The 18,962-nt window shown below is 37.5% G+C and overlaps 2 protein-coding genes across 2 annotated transcripts; one reads left to right on the top strand and one right to left on the bottom strand.

The window, feature by feature from the left end:
• Nucleotides 1-1,001: 1,001 nt before the first annotated feature.
• Nucleotides 1,002-3,085, top strand: LOC124435447 (ras-like GTP-binding protein RHO). The gene is made up of 2 exons (XM_046985383.1): nt 1,002-1,308; nt 2,005-3,085. The coding sequence occupies exon 2, from the start codon at nt 2,008-2,010 to the stop codon at nt 2,665-2,667; it is 660 nt and encodes a 219-aa protein (XP_046841339.1). The 5' UTR covers nt 1,002-1,308; nt 2,005-2,007; the 3' UTR covers nt 2,668-3,085.
• Nucleotides 2,968-18,892, bottom strand: LOC124435446 (protein MON2 homolog). Its single transcript, XM_046985382.1, is given in 33 exon segments — nt 2,968-3,573; nt 3,661-3,758; nt 4,552-4,660; nt 5,058-5,165; nt 5,440-5,566; nt 6,272-6,332; nt 6,741-6,804; nt 6,965-7,091; nt 7,178-8,239; nt 9,003-9,275; nt 9,490-9,652; nt 9,746-9,828; nt 9,900-9,992; nt 10,728-10,838; nt 10,920-11,021; nt 11,092-11,179; nt 11,803-11,876; nt 12,104-12,184; nt 12,256-12,360; nt 13,217-13,502; nt 13,774-13,861; nt 13,931-14,169; nt 14,437-14,718; nt 14,873-14,997; nt 15,191-15,382; nt 15,550-15,675; nt 15,999-16,096; nt 16,775-16,904; nt 17,061-17,192; nt 17,431-17,505; nt 17,508-17,557; nt 17,945-18,017; nt 18,536-18,892. Coding segments are annotated over 33 exon segments (5,082 nt in total). The 5' UTR covers nt 18,632-18,892; the 3' UTR covers nt 2,968-3,412.
• Nucleotides 18,893-18,962: the final 70 nt, after the last annotated feature.

Raw genomic sequence — 18,962 nt, 5'->3', positions numbered from 1 at the left:
ACAAGTATCAATATGGCGTCGTAAAAAATTCGCAAATAGTACCCGACTTTGGAGGCAAAATTAAGCAACTTATATTTATCTGTTTAAGTCCAGCGACATGTCATAGTTCTTCAAATAATCCAAATTTTCAATTAAGCTCGTAAAAAAGGGGGGCTAAAATTCGTGATATAACCACTTTAAGAAATAAAAGATGTTTACTGTGTTTACACGGGCTTTATACAAACCGAGGAGACCTTTGGGAGAACTCGAGAGCAGATAAGTGCAAGCCAGAGACCGAAGGTCGAGGGTTGTTCGTGCTCGAGAGTTCTCACAAACGTCTCCGAGGTTTGCATTCAGTGCAAACACGAAAACATCTTTATTTCTTTATAAAATAACAATAATGCGAAACAGACAAACATTTTAATTTTTCCTCTAAAATGTATTAATGATCGATTTGCAGATTCTCTTTGACTGAAATGATTGTTATTATTTATTTTACTGCTTGAGCTCAGATGTGTTTTGCACATGCTAGACCAATCAGCGCACGCGTTTCATTGTGTTAATTTTATAATCATAACTGAAACGAGGTTCACTTTTCGTTTTCATTCAAACGCCACTTTGACACAATGATTTGTTTGCAATTCAGCTAAATGTTTTCGCAAAAGGAGCTTCATTAACTATCGTTGAAAAATGAAAATTTACGAAACAATGCTAGTCGTACGCGTTTCATGCACTTTAAAATCGTATAATGAATATACGTGGGATGTAGCTAAGAGTCATATACAGTCCCCCATAAAAAATACAGCCATCCAAACCGTCTTGAATGAATCATAAGTATCATAACATCACGTTTCAAAGCCCCCCCGACTAAACAGAAGGCGCTTTTTTCAAACCATTTAAAAATTACGTAGTTTTACACTTCCTACTATCGTTCAATCGAATGCATTCCGCGAATAACTGGCCACCATACAAGCACTCGCATGACGGAGGTAACCAAAGGATGACTACTAACAAATGATCTTGAACAAAAACTACTAACCCATCATAAACGAAACAGATGTGGAAACTTGACCTTTGTAAATGAGAGAAAGTCGGAGTTCTGCCAAACTATGACGTTCATGGAGTATCTGTTACGGAAATGTTTTCACAACATGAAACCCCAAGCAGGGGAATGCCTGCATTATAAGAAACTCGCACATTCGGAGTAAAACCATCAACGCACACAACACACTGTCGAGTGAACATCTAAGTAAAGGTACGGAGAAGAGAGAATATAGAAGGTGCAAGACTTCCAGCAGAAATATCTTCAATCCTATTTGACTACAAACGGTGAGTGGGATGTCTTCTTTCGTATAATTTGATTGGTATTTCAAAATTATATGCATGTTGCTATACTAGTTTGTGAAATCTTTCAACATAGCTGGTCCAGTCTTTATAGGCCGATACTAAGCAACCAGCGATTTTTCGTGAGAAACATGTTTTCAGCGCGAATCATGCAAATTATGGTTTTTTTCAACAAGAAGGTAACACCTAGCTTCACTGTTGCGTCACTGATCCACTTTTATCTTGTATTATGATCAAATCGGCTGCAAGAATAGGATATATCACTAAAATCAGATGTTTTAAAACATCTATGACGTAAATGACAGACATTAATAGCAAAGCCATGTGTTCGATGATGAATGAGGAGTGAAATGTTCTCAGCTACAATGTTAAGCTCATTATCACGACCTTTAACCTGAGTTTTTTTTGCAAAAGTTGAAAGAAAACTGGCGTTTTCTATCATGCTGTTTTGTTTTGAAGGTTTCGATAATGTAACTGAGAAGAATATTTCCGCTGTTTCAACTTTGAAAGTCAAAAAGAGAGACGAATCGTTTTTAGTCTGACAACGCCCTCCCCATCATGCTGACCAAAAACTAAAGGAATAATTATGAAACTAGAGAACGATAACAAAGACTTTTACAACATTGCAACAGCTATTAGGAAAATAAAACACGTTTATAAAGAAATTTTTGTGTTTTTTAGAGTATGACGAAAGACATCGTGATTGTTGGTGATGGAATGAGCGGGAAAACGTCGGCTATAAAAGTCTACCTTGGTAAACAATTTCCAAGCAAATACATGCCTACTATCTGCGAAAGTCATACGAAGAAAGTTCGACTTAATGGGAGACCTATATCTTTGCAACTTTGGGACACCGCTGTACAAGAGGATATCGAAGTATTTCGACCAATGTTGTATCGAAAAGCATCGGTGTTTATTGTTATGTACTCAATTGACCGACCAGAATCCCTGGAAAACGTTTACGAGAAATGGACACCAGAATTAAGAAATTATTGCCCTAACGTCCCAATTATATTGGTTGGAAACAAAATGGATCGTCGACAGCTGTCGTCAGCTCATGGCCAGCGGTGGTCAAAAAACGACGAAGTGCCAGTGAGTTCGTCAACAGGACGCGAGATTGCAAGGAAAATAAATGCATTCGCGTACAAAGAATGTTCAGCTTTATCTGGGGAAGGCGTCAAAGAGATATTTCAAGTAGCCTTGCAAGCAACGCAAGAAAGGAAAGGACAGGATCCTTGGAAGCGATTGAAGGACGCCATGATTCCTAAAGCATGCAACAAAGCAAATAAAAGTCTCGCGTGCGAAAAAAAGAAGATTACTACAGAAACACACAGTCGAAACTGAATTCGAATCAAAGGGCTTTTCTCCGAGATGGATGAAAGAAAAGGAGAGAGACCAAAGGCCAAAGGTCTCAAGAAGAAATCACGCAATCACGTTAGTGAAAAGACGTGATGGAATGTTGAAGACATTCCTTTGATTGGAAACAAAGTCGGAAACAACGATAATTGAAAACACTCAACAAATTGTGTGCATACCATGGTACAGACAGAACAGTATTAACAAAACTGTGAAATGTTTTACAGTAAACTAAAGTAGCAAGAAGAAATTACTCATTAATAAACTTTGTAAACTAAAAACAGAAACTAGTTGAATGTTGAGCTATTGCCAACAATACTGATTTATTTATAAAATCAGATGTACATAAAAAGTAGAAAACGTGTAAACCACAGGAAATTATAACAAATGATTCATTTTTCGCATACTGCTATCGCGTGAAAATGCATTGAAACAATGAAATGAAATTACAAGCGAGGAGTTTCCCCAATAATTTAAATTTTGTCATTTCTACAAAAATGAATTGCTATTAAAGATGGCTACAAATCCATGTTACGAGCATGCGTGTATTGATGTTTGGCTCAGTTTACGGTCAGCGGTCAATAAATAGCAAAAAAAGTAGTGAACGCACGTAACATGAAACAGCAACCTTAAAATCACGTGAAAAGGTTTACCTAAGCTGGGCTTTTTATTTTTACCGACATTTCTCGTTTTTTAATGGGAAAGGAACAAAATGGCCTTTCTCTGATGATGATTATTGATTATTGATTGCATTGTCGTAGTCATGCAACAGGAGATCCTGAAATTCGAATAACGTTAGCTTCAACGCCTCGCGTACATCATCGGAGCTGCACGTAATACATTCGACGAGGCACGGATAGATGTCGACCACCTGAGACCACAGTCTTGGATCAACTGAAAATTGCAGTTTGGAATAATAATTTAAGACGTATGTAACTTGGAAATATTTATCGTCGGCTGCAATAGATAGAACAATCTTACCTTTGCAATTAGTTGAAGGCGATTTTGAATTCTTTTTCAATGACAACACTAAAGTTGCCATCGCCTTTATCACAAATGTAACCTCAGCCATACGTGTTCTGAATGAAAGGAAAAAATGGAAGCAAAAGACCTTTCACTAAGGATGACGAGAATTATAAATAGATTTGTAAATTATAAATAAATTTGGTTTGTAAATTATAAAAAGAACGACTGAACATCCATGTTGCTACAGTAAGTTGGTCATTTGATGAATATATGGGATTGGACAAGAACATATAAGGATGCAAATAAAAAACAGGAGATAGGCATTAACACATGGAGATGCAAACCTAAGTACGGGGGATAGACGTTTTCAAATAGGGATACAAAGAAAACTGCAGGAGATAGACATTAACACATTGGGATGCAAATAAAAATAAAAGGGATAAACAATGAAACATCGGGATGCAAATAAAATACATAGGATAGGGAATGAATGTGGACACATGCACGACATATATACACATAAAGGACATAAATTTGCGAGGATCGATGTGAGCATATGAGGATAGTTATGAGCACATGCACGATGGACGTAAATACACAACGAGACATATAAACATTTGGCTAAACCAGGAATGGAGCCATGATGGTTTCGTAGAAGGGGTGATTTAGTTTGTATTAGATTCAGATTGTTAATTCTTACTCTAGCAAGTCAGATTTATTTGTCAAGGTCTGTGAACTTTCATTATGATCGGAAGAGTTTCGGAACTGGGGTTCATTAAACACCAGTCGTGATCACAATTGTTTTTGCTTAGTTGTTTGGCACATTAGTATTTTGTAGCGATGTGGGCACGACTCCGCACCACTTCCATAAATCCATCTTTGAGTTAATCATACAAACAAACGAACCTTGGTAAGGGACATTTTCCGCCAAGTTTATCATCTTCCGAGTATTTGGAAAGAACATCCTTACAGCGTCCGAGAAGCGAGTCAATGGCTAATTGTGAGACCTTTCCCTCTAAACAAGGAACACAAAAATACGATAATGTTCGCATTGAACTAAAAGTTAAACTAAGGAAATTAATCTTTTCAAGTCGCAAAAGCATCTATGAATTAGTGGAAGTGGGGAATTTGGGCGAAGAATTGTGTAAATATATCAGATGAACGAGCCATGCTGAGTTGTGTAATGTTCATTACATTTTACATTAATAACTCGTTCATATAAACATGCCTGTACTTGCACAAGCGAGGTCAAGTCACGAACTTTGGCTCACTGTCGTAAATAAACCTTCTTTGGACTGGGCGTGGAAAGATTGGACTAGTTCAATTGCTACCTTCAAGGTTTGAAGTAGCATTCCAGTTATATTCACTTCTATGACCCATCCCTTACGAAAATTGTACCGTTAGCGATTTACCTTTCTGAATTCCCTTTGCATTGCCATGAGAGAATGAAAACTCCAAAAGAATTTCAAAACATGTTTTCGCAAACTCTTCACGAAGCGGGAATTTACTACCATCAAGACCTGAAATGGAAAAAAATAATACACGAAATAAAAATACACTAGCAGATACAAATATATGAACAGTTTGAACATCCTAAGATTGGGGACCGTTTCAAAAAATGATTTTCACTGTGTGCATTCCACACTGCTCTCGCAGTTAAATATCTTTGACGGCATCACAATGCAATCCTTCCTAATGTCCATCCCAAATTGCTGGGTCGAAATGCAATGGCTCCCATGAAGATCTTTCAGTTAAATTTTGTGTATTTAGAATGTTGAAAACTTGCGAGCAAACCTTCAAGAGTAGAGTTTGTAGCAGAATGAATGGAGCCTTTATTCAGTAGCGTCATTACTCTCGACAAGAAATCGCGTGGAAGAATATCAGAATGCGGCAGGATATCGTCGCGTATAATGCGAAGTATCTGAAAACAGAGAAAATTAAAAAAACCCGGGTACTGAGAACGAAATCGCGGAATATATATCTATGTTGGCAACGTTTTGTTGACATCATCTCTATTGACAACATTTTTATTGACCAATATCTCAATTGACAACATGTTCATTGCAACATATGTATTGACAACATCTCTATTGACAACATCTCTATTGACAACATCTCTATTGACAACATCTCAATTGACAAAATCTCTATTGACAACATTTCTATTGACAACATCTCTATTGACAACATCTCTATTGACAACATCTCTATAAAATCTATATTGAGGACATCACTATTGACAACATGCTTATTGACAACATCCTCATTAACAACATCTCTATTGACAACATCTCTATTGATAACACCTCTATTGATAATATCTCTATTGATAACATCTCTATTAATGGGTTGCAAGCTACGTCATAGTCCCCATGTTGGATGATTTTAACAAAAGCTTTTCCTTAGTACAATGTAAATTTTATCCAACATGGCGAGCATTCCATTGTTCTCTTACTCCCAGGGGATTGGTTGCAAGCCACCAATTGACAACATCCTCATTAACAACATCTCTATTGACAGCATATTAAATGACAACATCTCTATAGACAACATCTCCATTGAAATTATTTACATCGACTCATTAGAACTAAGTCCACAAAATCTGGCAAAATGTCCAGAGACAAACCTTTAAGTCGAGCTGTTCGTCGCTCAAGTGATCGTCTAAAGTCTGTGTATCAGGTGGATTACTGAAATGGAAGAGTTGGACAATAAAATTAAATAATATATACAAACTACTGGATAAGAAAATGCGTTGTAAGATGCGTTGTAAACTGTCTTTCGCACTGATTAGGTCAGCAATTACTGCGATACGAGGAAGTCGATCTGCCTCAACAAGCGAACACACTTTAAATATTGACCTAGCTTATTGGGAAAGTTGTCTTTACACCTGACTGTCACTTTTTTTTATTTTGAAGCTAGTAATTTGAAAATTATCATGGATATTTTAAACAATTCATTTTAGTTAACATTTTTTATATTTGTATGCTGTAGTTATAAAAGTTGTACCATTTTTATCATTAAATAAAATTTTCCCAATGGGGCTACTCTTAAAAAAAAAACTGGATAAGAAAAGAAACATGTAGGTGAATACAAACCTAATGGCAAACAAAAAATCCTCAAACGTAGAGGCGATTTCTTCCCACATTGAATGAAATAGCTCTGAAAAGAAGAACTTGACTTCGTTATTTTTGTTCTTTTCAAGGAACAAAATCACACATGTTATTTCCCACAGTACACGCAGGTTAACAAAGAAAACAACTCGAATCGTGAGTGGAATACGGTCAAGGGGGAAACGTGACGAAATATCAAAGCGTTAAACCTGTACGAGTATCCTTATAAGCAACAGGTAACGCGAGTTGCAATATCGTGATGAGAGAATTGATAGCAAGCTTCCACGTAGATTGACGTCCACACTGATACTTCAACTTCAATGGCTCATGTAACGACTATAAATTGATAACAACAAGTCGGTGACTGACGAGTGCCTCAAAGGATCCGCATGTTGCAGTCCTAAAAACACTAACCGACTCACCTTAACAATGCTATAAATCACGTGATCTTGGATCACATTATCATTATCGGCGCACTCTCGGTACAAGTCCACCACACGTTCAACACAACTCTCAGCAAACGGTACCAAAGTTATGACGACCCAATTCTTTCTTTCATCCTCTTCAATATCCTCCAATGCCGGGGGCTTGCAAGCGAAATTCACCACTTGCAACAGCGTTGAAAAAACTGTTGGATACATTGGTTGAGAGCTATTGTCCAGAACTGAGCCACGGTCCGGAATCGGTTCCCGGAGCATGTCCAGCGCATTCGAAATGGAAAGTTGCAGGGGTGTAAGAGCAGACTCGTGTAAGGTAGTGAGAAACGGTGCTGCATCTACATGCACAGGCATTCTAAGAGAGCTAACCAAAACGTGCGACAACTTTTGCAAGTCTGCAAGGCCGAAACGCGAATAAATACGCGGAAACAAATACGGGAACACGTCTATCAAAGCGGAGAGGAAGGGCTGAGTAGGATAAACACGGTATTTCACCACTTGCCCATTGGAATCCTTCTTTTCCCTTAACGTATGCGAACTGGAAGTGGATATGAAGCCAATACTATGCCAGACTCTCCAAGCGTTCACCCATAGATTAACATCTTCGCTTGCCTTGCAAAATTTCGGCTTCACTTTTAACTTTGATTTACCTTTACTGACAAAATTGCCACTTTCAGTGTTATAAACAGCCTCGGGTTTTTTCACCTCGTCATCAGGCGTGGGATCCTGCACGATGTCCAAGAAGCTCTTCAACGCCGCCAGCGATACTTCAGCGGATTTACTTAAAGCAGAGGCTTCGACAAATTCCAAAAGTAGTGCCCAAGCCCTTGGGAACTCGTCAAGAGACGCAAGAAGCTGCCTGCGAGTGTTGAAGACGCGGGCAACGCCATTGAGGGAGAGTACACGTGTCTCGTCCCATTGTTTCTCCGCCGTATCACGTGAATGATGCATGAGAATCTTTCCTTGGTTTGCAGTGTCGCTAGGCGGTGGGACTGAAGCAGCACTGCTCGACATCGTTTTGACGCGTTCCAAAAGGGGAAATAAAACCTAAAAAAGCCCGAATTATATTGGAAATTTTTTTTATCAAATCCAGTCCTCAAATAGCAGTTAACACTAGGCTGAGGCGGTTATTCGATTAACCAGATTGAGTGATCAGTTAGTCCGGTTACTTTATTTTTTTATAACCGACAAACCAAATTACCTTCAAAAACGACTGGCTTTTTATTCTTACATCACAATCGATAAAAGAAAACGTTTGTAAAAAAATCAATTCCAAACAGCAATAACTACCTTCGCCTACATTGTAAATTTCAAAAAATGTTTATTGAAAGCTTGATTGACAAATCCGATCGCTGAATTGCTTGATACGCTGGTTTTCTCACTGGAACTTTATGGACATTATAGTTTCCATAATTTCGTAGTAGCACCAAAGTCCCGAGACATTTAAAATAAACGACAAAATTTTTTAAGGCGAACATGTTTCGGCATACTTTATGCCATTTTCAGTGCGAAATGGACTGTCAACTTCCTATTCACTTCGTACTGAAGATTGCATAACGTATGTCGAAACCTGTTCGACTTGAAAATCTTGCCGTTTATTTTAAACGTCTTAAGACAATAGTTCACGTTACAGAAACTTTGCAAATTAAACAGGCGATATTTTCATATAAACATGTCGTATACATCACAAGCTTTGTATTGTACAGAGCACAAGTGTCGGTTATAATTTATATACTGTTATTTTATGGGTTTCGGTCATATGATCAAAGATCACACGCGGGAGAGGGGGACGGAGAAATAAATTTCTCACCTGCCACAACACGGTGTACCATGTTTGTTTTTCTAACAGTGAGCCATGAGCACTTATTGTGGAGAACAACGTCTGACCAGCACTTTTGCGAATCGCGGGCCTAGGATCGACACAAAGTTCGCCCATTTTGGAATATAAAGCCATCCATAGCCTGTCGGAGGGAGATAACGCGGGCTCTTCTCTGGGAGTCTCGCCCTGAGTCTGCGCCTCATGTTGCTTAAGAGCTTCTTCAATGGTGACGCGGTTTTGATTCAAAAAATCAGAGATGTTCCACTAAAAAATTTAAGAAAGATCATGGCATGTAACAAACGATGTCGCTAACAAGCCAATTTAGGGAAATGTTAAACAACAAAGTGCATGGAATATTAAACAAAAAAAAGCGAGATATCATCTTTACAGCGATAAGATCGACAATGAAAGTGAGATGTACAACCATCAATGTTAGACTTATACACATTAGCAGTTTTCATACATCCTCCTTCCTTACCAATAATCCAACGGCTGTGAGGCTTATGTTCAACTCTTGTGGTTGAAGGCCAAACTTGCTGACGACATCGATCACCAATTTCAAATTGGAATAATGAATCATGGGAAGGTAATCGGTAACGATCAGATTCAGACTTTGAAATCCATGTTGAATTATTCCCGAGCTGAAAAACAAATTTTCTTAAATGCTTCACAAACGGTGCTAAGTACCACAAAATTAACGTTAATTTAAAGGTGAGAATAAGTAAATGGCTTACCTTTTCTGATTTGTAGCAGCTCCGATAACCTCAACGATCACAGGCCACCCTTCTCCCAAATTAGGACCATTTGATTGAAGAATCTAAAGAAAAAACAGTTTCAAGCAATCCAAAAAATCGGAATAATAACACGAAGTAAAATATTTACATATACCTTGAAAACGCATTCCAGTTGCTGATTGCGTACATCGGCATTGCCATTACGCGACATATCACGCAACGGTGACAGAATTGTCGATTGAAGAGACTGAAACAAAAGGAAATAAAAATCTTAGATCTTTGTAAATGAAATGTGAGCAAAAAAAAACAGAATTACGTTCATACTTTGAACGTGGGCTTCAATGCAAATGCTCATTTTTATTCCGTAAAGATAAAAAGATTTAGGTAAAGGCAATGGTAGAGACGTGCAGGACACAACTTTGTCAGGTTTCGGATTCGAAACCTGACAAAGTTGCTGACTTGATCATATCGGATAGTATTTATCGAATTGTGAGTTATACATACAATTACTAGTAGCTAATAACTGACAAAAATTCAACACTAGCAAACTAGGTAGGAAAGATTGTAAGTTTTTTTTCTCATTAATATCTTTATGTCTTTCTCACATCTTTATGTGAAGCGTATTAAGAGACTTTAAAAGCAATTAAGACATTATTCCGCATTAACAGAATGATTACCAGCCGGCCGCCTTGTTGGTTTTTTAATTCCTCAAAATGGCGGGCAATAAAGCTTCTTCGTGTTTTCGGAATTGGCGGAAAAGAAACGCACAATCTTATGCCTGATTAGATTCGTTGAATATATACCGAATTTCGAATACTGCCAGATACAGTAACATGTGCACACCTAGTTTTAGAAACGCTCAGCCAAATTTCAGACATTGGTCAGTTTGTCTCTGAGAACACTCTTCAAGAGAGGTTAAATTTAACCATAACGCAAAGACAGTCAGACAGAGAAGATATAAATTTATCAAGTGTTGACTTACCGCGTTGGCGACCAAAGGAGGCTTGTGATCGAAATTCAATGCCTCGCAGATCAGCAACGTGACAGCCTCGGCACCGTACACGCGCATGCGCCCGTGACGACTTTGACAAATCTATATATAACGAATGTATGAAGAACTGGATGGCAAAACTAAAGCAAGAAATGAAAAGAATTTTCCAACAATTCAAAGTACCTCCAGCAAGTGAGCTGCCAATGGCTTCCATAGTACAGGAATTCTGTGAAGATTGTGCAGACCCGTCTCTAGCAATTTGGCGATGGGGAACAAGGAAGGATCCTAGAGGGATATAATGGTACACATCGTTAAGATAATAAGGCAAACAGGTAAGTAAACCCACAGTTCCAACCTTGTTCGTCTCCGCTTGCTCTGCTGACTCATTCATAAGACGACACAAAGCGTCTATCAAATGATGCACCGCTACATCGTCCAAAAAACTATAAAAATAATGTATAAATATGAAAATTTTCGTATATAAGTCACAGAAACATATAAAGAATCACGGAAGTGTAGAAAATCATATCAAATGTTAAAACACATGAAAAAATAAGTGAAAATATAAAAATTTTACACAGGTATGTATGCATAATTTCACAATAACTGGTGTAATTGGACAGTTTATTGGTCCCGCTACGCAATTTTTCTGTGTTCACTCACGGAGAAGTAAAGAAACTTCCAAAGAATTCAGCAAAGATTTTGTGAAGTTTGCAAGGCACAAAAACATGTAGAAGTTCAATAAACATTTACAAAACCATGGTAAAACTTAAAATAATATTTACAAAACCCATGCAGAAAGCCACCTATTCGTGTAGAAAATGACCTAAACAAGTGGAAAGTCACGAGAATATTTAGAAAACCAAATCAACATGTGCACAATCACACAACACTTAGATAGTAGAAAATCACGCACACGCATAGAAAGTCATAAGAACATTCGGAAAATAAAATGAACACGAAAAAAATCGCACAACACTAATACAGGGGGAAATCATACACAAAAAGGGAGAAAACAAAGTAGATTTATAAATACACGAAGTTCAAACAATCATATTTCTTTTACCGCGAACTTTCAAACAATCTCGAGAGCATAGCAGAGAGGACAGGTACTTCATTCTTCAATGAGGAGCTGACAACCTTTAAGCACACGAATACGAAACGTTTAAAAAATAAAAACGGAGAAAAGAGTAATGAAATGGCCTGATAAAGTGCAACGAGCACTGTGATTTAACAGTGACAGCAAAATGATGGGCTGATGAGAAACAATGAGTTATGATCGACTGGTGAGAAATAATGTAATTGGCTGGTGGGAATTATATTGACAATATCCCTAACCAATCATACTGCGAAAAATGGCCACGTACCAAATTTGGAATTTCGTTAATTGGTCCGGACTTCAAACTGCCATTTTCAGCTGGAATTAGGCCAAGCATCCACGTCAGATGCTGAAAAACAATGAACCAAATAAACACGAGAAAAAAGCACATCGCGTCTAAACAGAAGTACAGAACGCTACCTTCAGGGTGGCAAGCAGAATGTACCACGATGTCCCCAAGATTCCACCATGACAATGGGCCAGATTCAAGATTGCCCGCATGCACATGATATTTTTCGACGACAACTGAAACAAAAGGCATCGTTGGAACGTCTCGATTTATACTGGCGTTTTCATTGCAAATTAAACTAATCTACGAGCCCGTTTCGAATGTCAAACTTTACATGAGCTGAATGCATTTAAAATAAAAGATATAACGAGGAGTTTTATAAAGAAATTTTTCTCTCGAAGATAACGTGAATTTAAAAACAGGACTAAGTGGAAAATTCGGCGTCACTGCGTCAGTCACAACAATTTCGAGCAGTCAATTTTCAATTGAAAAATCCTTTATTACAACACTACTGGATCATCAATGTATGTCCAAATGAAAAGTTTTTCCCATGACATAGCTTTTTAAAGAAATTTGAAATGTAATTGTATCCCACAATTAGTTGCTGAAATTATTTTGATTCATCCAAAATCCTCAACGTTTGCAACCATTATTTAGAAAAGAGCACTTGTCTCATAAACTAGTCGACTAGCTGTTCCCGCGAGAAGCGTTGATCTTCAGAACGAAAAGCACGCTATGGGGTTTATAAAAGACAAAGATAAGGCGATGTTTAAATAAGGTGCGAGCCTATAATAAAGGAATTTAAAACTACGTGAATTGGCATTATGTTGTGCTCCACTATATTTGAAGGTATTTTTAAAAAACACAAAAAAATTGAATTTTAAAATCAAAACTTGATGAATACTGGGAGAGAGGGTATGTGAAAGAGGATTTCCGAGTTCCAACATAGATTCAAAGGAATTTTATCAAATCTAACGATGTCAAACAGTATCCAAACAGTTTATTCCAGATCAAGAAAATGATATTTTCGCAGCATGAATTCTACTAACTACGTGCTTAGCACGTGGCCTTTCACGTGAATGCACGACTTACCGTTACTGGTCCATTTTGAGCCCCAGGAGCTACTCCAGCAACCATTGTGGGAAAAGTGCCAGTCTTATCAGATGACTCTGAATCTTTGGACAACGCAAGCCTTGGGTCGGCGGACGGGTCCAAAGAGGGAACACTGAGTACAGAGAGAGAACATTGGGATGGCAGCGAGGCTTTGCACAAGGACATGATGAAAGCGTCTCGAGGAAACGTCAGTCCCAGTAAACCAGAACAATTTGCAAGTATTTCATAGCATTTCAAGATCCCCTCAGTCGCTGATTCGTCGTTGCTGAATAATGAAGAGGGAATACTCGATATATTGTTACTCTTATACCACGATCGGGAGATTTATACCAGATTTGAAATATGCTTCATTAAACACAAATCTCAATGGGGGTGAAGGTGAGGGGGGTGTGAATATTCAGACGTTCAGCTCTGCCTGACTAACTTCTTTCAAAACTACAATCGATTTCAAAACAACCTCCCCCTGGCCTGATTCGTGCTGAATACAATATATAATTTGACGACCTGTGTTAGAATAAAAAAGTACGAACACAGACCTTGCTTCCAATAACAAAGACAACGCAGCTAGTAAACCACACCAAGAAGAGTTTAGCATTTGTTTCCAAACTTCGTTCAATGTTTCCCCTATAATGTGAACATAAAACGTCATTGAACTCGCCCACGCAGTCACAATTCAACGAGAAAATCAGAGACCTTCAGTAGTTTCGTTATGCTCAACAGCCTCTGTACCTACTCCAGTTTGATCAGGGGTCTTTGCTTCCTCAGCTGGCTCGATCCAGCCCTCAACCTGTGGCGCTGCGTCCAGAGTCTTCATAGTCGACTTTACTAAAGCGTTGATACTGTTCACCAGAGCCAAAAGGGTTCTAAACGCGACTGTCATGGCGTAAGCCTCTGTTACGTTTGGAGTGTCGACCCTGTCGAGATGATCTAGGCTGGAGAAATTAAAGACTTTATGTTATTTGGGGAAAAATTAATCTATGAGCAGAATTATTACTCTTTATTTACTAATTATTACTCTATCCAAATCTTACATAGTCTACCGGTGTAAAACAATTACATATTTTGCGTAACTTCGACGACTAAATATCTAGCAGTTCGGCTAGCAACTGTCAACGGTCTTATAGAAAGACGAAATTAACTGTGAAATGAATAATGGGCCATTTTAATCTGCAAATTTTCCCATTTCTAATAACACTTACTACACAGGTTTTGCTTTGCCTGCAGGTAATTTGACCAGCGGTAACCATACACCATGATACTGGAAACCAGAGACAGACTGGTTGCCATTTCCAGACAAGTTTGCGTTGGCATTTTGAATAGATGACGCATTATTAGAGGAGGGAGAATGGGGAGGGCTCCCAGTGGATGCTTGCTGACCGGCAGCGGAGTACAACGATTGGATGAAACTAGCCAATGAGTTAACGAGATCATGAAAGACTTTAGTCGAGTGTTCTTGCATGTCGTAGTATTGACAAAATGACCTGTCAAAGAAGAATAAAAAAAAATATGGAGTTCAAGTGATCAGGAGATTGCAGCAAAGTGATATTGCCATAGCCATAACAAAATACCCAACCGTCCAATGTAGAGCTTCAAGTTTCTAATATTACATAAAACCAAAAAAAATCTCTCTTTTACCTAAGAAGTTGTGGCTGAAGGCAAAGAATGTGAAGAACTTCCAAGGCCAAAGAACGTTGCCAAAATGGCTTGTCGATGTCCAGAAATTTCACCAAAAGCGATAGAAAAATTTCACACTCCGTCACCTAAAATTAACGAAATTTCTCTCAAAAACCTCGCACTCTCGTCGTAGTTGACATAAAGAGAAGTTGACATTTCAACTTCCAGTAGAGGACACCGCTACCATTACAGAAAAGTCGATCACAACAGTTCAAAAACCTCATATTATAATATCTCCCGGCCAAATTATACATAATTCAACTAGCAATATGAACTCACCAGTAATGTATAAAATTGTTCAATCAACACTGACACGATTCGCAGCAATCGCATCGAAATAGGAAACACCGGTTTTTCCAAAGGAGGATCGCCCGAATTACCAGAAACTTGTCGGAATTTGATACTCGGGGAAAATAACTTGATGACAAGAGGGCAAACTCTTTCCTTGAGAAGAAAACTGAATTCCGGATGCTACGAAGACAAAATAATAATTGGTCTTATCGCCAGGATGCATTTTAATAATGATGAGAACGTTTTAATGTAAAGATAGAATGCAAACTTTGCACTCAACATAAATATTGCAGACCTCATGAGAGACGTGTATAACGTACAACAATCTATCTGTTAGAATTCCTTACCTTAAGAAATACATTAGGAAAGCTCTTGAGAATACTTTCAAGTAATTCAAGACCAAATGTTCGTATCATTCCGTCAACAGCAACCAACCAATATGGTTGCTCGCCATTCGTCAATTGACACAGATCCTACAACGACATATTATTTTATCTTGTAGGCAAATTATGAACGTATCGCTGTTTTGTTGTGTTTTTTTTTGTTCAAAACAAGCCTGGTATTCAATAAACTTAATCAAATTAAAATTCATGGACAACTAAATTAAACAAAGAAATATTATCAGTACAATTCCAAAGGAGAATGCACTGTAATAGAAGACCGTTTGTTTCGAAATGTCGAAAAGTTTCTCTGCATTTCCACCAATAATCAAATAAACTTCCTACGTTAACATAACAATAAATTGCTTTGAAGAACTTTGTAAGAATTCAGTTGCGTTCAAAGACAACGTAATTACCTGGAATATGAGATAGGCATCTCGTGCAAACGGTTTTAAGCTCACAGGACAATTCTTATGTCGAGGACTATTTGACGGCATTACTTCGGGTTCATTATCTGCAACAGAGAAGGAGATTTCAAGCGTACTTACTGCACGTACGACTTATTACAAAACTCTTCAAAAACAAACTAAATGATTGTTTAGCGATAACTACTATCTTTGGTGTGACCTCTTCTTCGGGTAAGTCGAATTGATTACATGATTTGAGTCCAGTTTTTCTAACGTGGATCGTTACTATCCAGGATTTGAAGATATCTCATTAAATTATCGAAATATCAACCGAACCGAAGTTTAAGTTAATCATCTTAATCCACGTTACAAGTTATTTTCTATTGAAAGATGAATGAAACTGAAGTTTTCTAAACATTCTTTGCTTTGAAGATTTGCCCATATTGAGCAACTTCACGGAGATGTTATGAAATTAAAAGACTGGTAATCTCAAATCTCCCATTGAAGTTTAAATAAACGCACATGGGTAGCTACGTACGTTAAGGCTGTTAATTCAAACATTGGGTAGCAGTGAAACCTATCATAATTTATGATGCTTTCCTATGCTTCAAACGTTTAAAGTTTAACAGCGTAGCCGGAGAATCATTTTCGGCAAAATTAACGGACTTCGGTACATATTGAATTTAAAGTGCTCAACATTTTTTCACAAACCGACCGTTCACCTTGCAAAGCTTAGAACAGTCTATCAGTTGAGGGCTGGAAAAATAAACGTAATGATATATCACCTTCGTTCAAACTGTCTTCATATACAACTCTATCAAAAGCAGCAGACACAATTTGCCTAACACTCGCAGCTGCAGTGATACTGACTGTTGGGTCTTTGAAAAAATACAGCTTAAAACAGAGCATGACTGCCTGAAAACAAAAAACATGTATGCAACTGAATCAATATACTTCCATAATAGACTTCTTGACATTATTGAGAGGTGGTTGTAAAACAGTTTTGCTACCAAATACTCCCAATTGAGATATGAAAAAGATTTGTTGATAAATGAGTTTGCAATGAATTACCTTCGCAAACGAGTCCCCCCTTACAATTCTTGTAGTTGTCAATATCAAAAGCAACGTCTGCAAGATCCTCAATTCTTCAAGTCCACTCTCCATAATGAGCCACAATGTGTCAATCAGATTCTGCGCAGAGGTCTTAAGGGAAATTTGAAAGAGGGAAGAAAAACACTAAAGAACATTGACTGTATCAAAAAATCAAACATATGATTTGAAAATGTGAGACAAATGTAGTGAAATGTGGTTCAGCCCTCAATAGCTTGATTACATGGAGGTTTTTTCACTCAAACAGTTTCCACTGACAAAATGCATGCATTGAACATAAAATTCTCATCCTACATTCTGCAATTACAACACACAGTGTTGTCTTGAATACCTCTGATACAGCCTGATGTGAGATAAGCCTTTGCAATGCTGTTAGCGATATTTGAACAACACGAAGACTCTTTGTGTGTCGCATCCCAGTATGAATGGTTGAATAATATCATTCTCTTCCGACAGAACTGGATAGAAATTAGATGGAATGTTTGACATTAAAATAAAAATAAAAATTGAAGCTTTCTCCGTAAGGAAATCAGATAAAGAGTAAATTATAGAGCAATATACCCTAATGCTTTTGCTTTCTGATAAAAAATGATCTTCTATCTAATAGGTACATAAAACCTCACTTTTGTATGAATGATCATACATATTCTTAAAATGTTTCACCTTAAAACTGGGTATAAAATGATAGTAAGACATTAGAATGAATATTTGGTTAGTACATCAACCATGTTGGTTGTATCACACGAAAGCATTTGTAGGGATGCAAGCCAATGCAGGCAAGCATCATCGTTTTCTAAAATAAAGGAAACTTAACCACATCCTATGAAAAGAGTTTATCCCCATACCTCTGTAGATATCTTTGTCTTTCTGGTATATTGCAGGTAGATTTCTCAGCTTCAGAATTCCCGCTTCTGATGCCTACATTAAAAATATGAAAAATTGCTTAACAATTAAAAAGCAAGTTTTTCCTCAAACGAGTTTCATTGTGTTGCATTATTATTGCCAATTGACGACTATGCTGTATAGTTGGTTAACAATGAAATAACAAATATGGTGAACATTGAGTGGTAACTGCTGGGTAAAAAGCCAAGGCTTTCATCATATTTGAATCAAAATTAATAAAAGATCAATAAAACTCCATGGTATTAAGCAAAACAAAATCAGGAAATCCTTCTCATGATCTCATGTTAATAAGTTGCAAATACTGACGTCGTTAGCACGTTTTATATCAAGTAAGAAAAGATCAATCAATATTTATTGACAAATAATTGAGTTCGATAAACTGGCAAAATAACTTACACAAAAGACGCAACAATGAAATAAATACCCCCGACAAAATGCATGCACGTCAAACATAAAACAAAAATAAAATGGCCACGTATCAAATTCACAATCAATGAATCAAATGACCATTCCACTAAAAATTACATACTTACTTCTTTCACTGGTTGAAATTTCTTTTTGGTTTCATTAGACAATGCTCGAAAGTCCGAATGAAGAGCCTCGATGAACTTTTTCGAGCGATCATTCATGATTGTACAGATTTCACGCTTTCAATGATTTATTGACAGTATTGTCGACGTTGGCGAATTCCCGTAAGTTGATTAACTCTGTAAATTTAGTATATATTACGGCGTTACATCTCTGCCTTCAAAGCCCAATTTGGAGTTTCAACCATCTATATCTGACGCTGTCCCCAAGAAAACGTCAACAGTTTATGGAAACAATATTTTAATGCGAGAAAAGATTCGAAAGATAATTGCAACATTTCTCCATATTGAATTTGACATTCCAGAAATCTAAACTTGTTTCCATCCATCAAAATAACACGCGAGCATTTGCTTTACGTTAGCTCAGAGTGCA

Source organism: Xenia sp. Carnegie-2017, unplaced genomic scaffold, assembly GCF_021976095.1.
Source record: "Xenia sp. Carnegie-2017 unplaced genomic scaffold, XeniaSp_v1 HiC_scaffold_14, whole genome shotgun sequence".
NCBI classification, from domain to species: domain Eukaryota; kingdom Metazoa; phylum Cnidaria; class Anthozoa; order Malacalcyonacea; family Xeniidae; genus Xenia; species Xenia sp. Carnegie-2017.
The sequence above is the reverse complement of the archived record's forward strand: the minus strand, read 5'-3'. Positions and strand labels throughout refer to the sequence as shown.